The 2,327-nt window shown below is 35.6% G+C and overlaps 1 protein-coding gene across 1 annotated transcript in view; it reads right to left on the bottom strand.

Moving 5' to 3' along the window:
* Positions 1 to 2,327, bottom strand: part of LOC106106410 (protein no-on-transient A-like) — a 7,248-nt gene that overhangs the window by 3,990 nt on the left and 931 nt on the right. The window contains exons 3-8 of the mRNA XM_013286988.1: positions 2,152 to 2,325; positions 1,681 to 1,890; positions 1,296 to 1,517; positions 905 to 1,206; positions 701 to 809; positions 469 to 623 (exon numbers count right to left, since the gene is read on the bottom strand). Of these exons, the coding sequence (XP_013142442.1) occupies positions 469 to 623; positions 701 to 809; positions 905 to 1,206; positions 1,296 to 1,517; positions 1,681 to 1,890; positions 2,152 to 2,325 (1,172 nt within the window). The remainder of the gene's footprint in view (positions 1 to 468; positions 624 to 700; positions 810 to 904; positions 1,207 to 1,295; positions 1,518 to 1,680; positions 1,891 to 2,151; positions 2,326 to 2,327) is intronic.

Genomic DNA, 2,327 nt, shown 5'->3' with positions numbered 1-2,327 from the left:
GTGCTCGTATCTGACACGTCACACGACACATGCCACATCACGTCTACTTCGCCACGCACGCCACACATGCTACACGTGCCAGTTGATTGCCAGTCCACTTATTGAATGCAACTGACCAAATGTCTTGGCTGAATGTGAACTGCTCATTACTTCTACCTTATATTCCGAAGTTTAAATGGATGGATGTTTTTTCGAAGATATCTCCAAAACAGCTTAACAATGGGATCTCTATAGTTAAAAACTTATCAAGTCGAAATATTTATAACTTGAACATTTAAGAACCTATTTGTACTTAATGTCTCTATTTAACATTAAATATATTGAGCTTATACTGTACACAAATTTTAAAGGGATGGTGTCATTAAATCAAATTGATTTTGCAACAAGTTCTTAATTTTCTTTCTTAGCATTTGAAGCATTCATGAGTGAAGCACTTAATTTTACAATGTTAGTACTTTTTTAACTTACTTGGCATATTCCATCTGAGCTTCAAGCTTCTCTTCTTCAGCTGCCAATTCTTTTTTGAGTGCTTCCTCTTTCTGTCTGTGAAGTTCATGCAATTGCTTCCATCTTGTTCCATATTCATGTTCAAAGCTGTTCAATTCAGAGAAACGGGGTCCCATCTTGAACAATAAAATAAATATTAAAATGACACTAATTATGAAAAGAATAATGTTACAGGACAAGTAGTTTCATTTACCTCCCGAGCACGAAGGAATTCTGGATGTTTCTTGGGTAGATTCTTTTCTGGGTAGCCATCAAACTCATCTGGTTCTTCATAGCTTTCAACAATTACTGGGCGCAAGGACCTGTTGACAAATTCACAGTATATTACCTACTTTGAACCTAATATTGCTTAAATTTTAAATATATGTATTGTATTGTTATTGTATGTACAACTTACGATGTTAAAAAGAAGCACTTCTCAGTACAATTCCTGATTGCAGACAGAGCACTTGGTTTGCGGGCAAACTCCACGACACCCTCTCCTAAAGTTTTCCCTCTTTCATCAACTCTAACATAAGCTCTTTCGATTTTTCCGAATATTTCAAAGGCTCTAAAGAGAAGTTCATTTGATACAAATGGAGGCAAATTTTTAACTCTGACTGCACAATTGTGTGGAGCAAATCTCACTCTTAGAGAACGACCATTCCTCATTTTACCATCAAGCTCCCTTTTTGCCTTTTCTGCATTGACCCTGTAGTCCTACAATAATAATAATAATAATAAACATATAATTTCTATGAAAATAACATTGGACACCAATCCTATGTTCAAATTTTAACGAGACTTACCATTTTGATAAATCCAAAGTTCTTTTCCTTGTTAAGAAACAATTCTGCAGCTTCACCAAACTGCCCAAACAAATTCATAATCTCCTCTTCGGTAACATCAGATGTTAAATTACCAATGTAAAGTCTGCTTCTACCATTGAATTTTAGTTCTGTTTGGTCAATTTGAGGCAAATCTATCATGGGTCCAACAAGCTCTTTGAGTTTGTTTAACAAGAAATGGTCCTGTAAAATATAAACCAGTGTTAAATACTATTACAATAAGTGTTATCTAACCATATCAAAACTTGAAGTTACTTTGTTACTATATTTGTTTAATATCTTAGAGGTTGGAGATGTTCAGTCTAGTATGATTTTCTATTGTAAATAAATGACCTCTACACCATACCTCACGCTGCACTGTCTTCCCATCCTGCTGGCCTCTCATGCTATGGCGCTGGTTGCGTACCGGGCCACCACCAATGCCACCTTGCTGCTTGAGACCAAACTGCTTTTGGTTTTGGTGTTGGTTCTGATTCTGATTCTGTCTATTGCCTGGACCTCCTTGACTCCATGTTCCACCCGATTTATTTCCCCCGCCAAAGTTTCCATTGATGTTCTAAAAAATTGTGAGTGTTAAAATCTACATCATTTAGTAAAAAAATAATCCAAATAAAGTGTTCTGTTGATTGGTTACTTAAGCAGACCGATTGTCTCCAATTCTTATACTAAATCTATGCTTGTCACATATAAGTGTATCAGTAACTTTAAACTACTAACAGCAACAAAACTTACAACCAAAATGGATATGAAATTAACACTAATACTGCATTTTCTTAAATTAATGATATGATAAACATGGGTTAACTGTAAAACAAACCTTTTGGAATTGGTTCTGGTTAGGACTAGGTCCTTGTGTGTTTTTTTCACTCCCAATAGATTTGTCAACATCATCCTGAGATTTGGACTGATTTAATTTTTGCTGCTGCTGCTGCTGTTGTTGTTGTTGTTGCTGTTGAGGCTGTTGTGGAGATTGTTGAGGTTGTTGTTGATTCT

Source organism: Papilio polytes, unplaced genomic scaffold (assembly GCF_000836215.1).
Source record: "Papilio polytes unplaced genomic scaffold, Ppol_1.0 DF822178.1, whole genome shotgun sequence".
In the NCBI taxonomy this organism is placed as follows: Eukaryota; Metazoa; Arthropoda; class Insecta; order Lepidoptera; family Papilionidae; genus Papilio; species Papilio polytes.
This window is presented reverse-complemented; position numbering and strand designations above follow the sequence as displayed.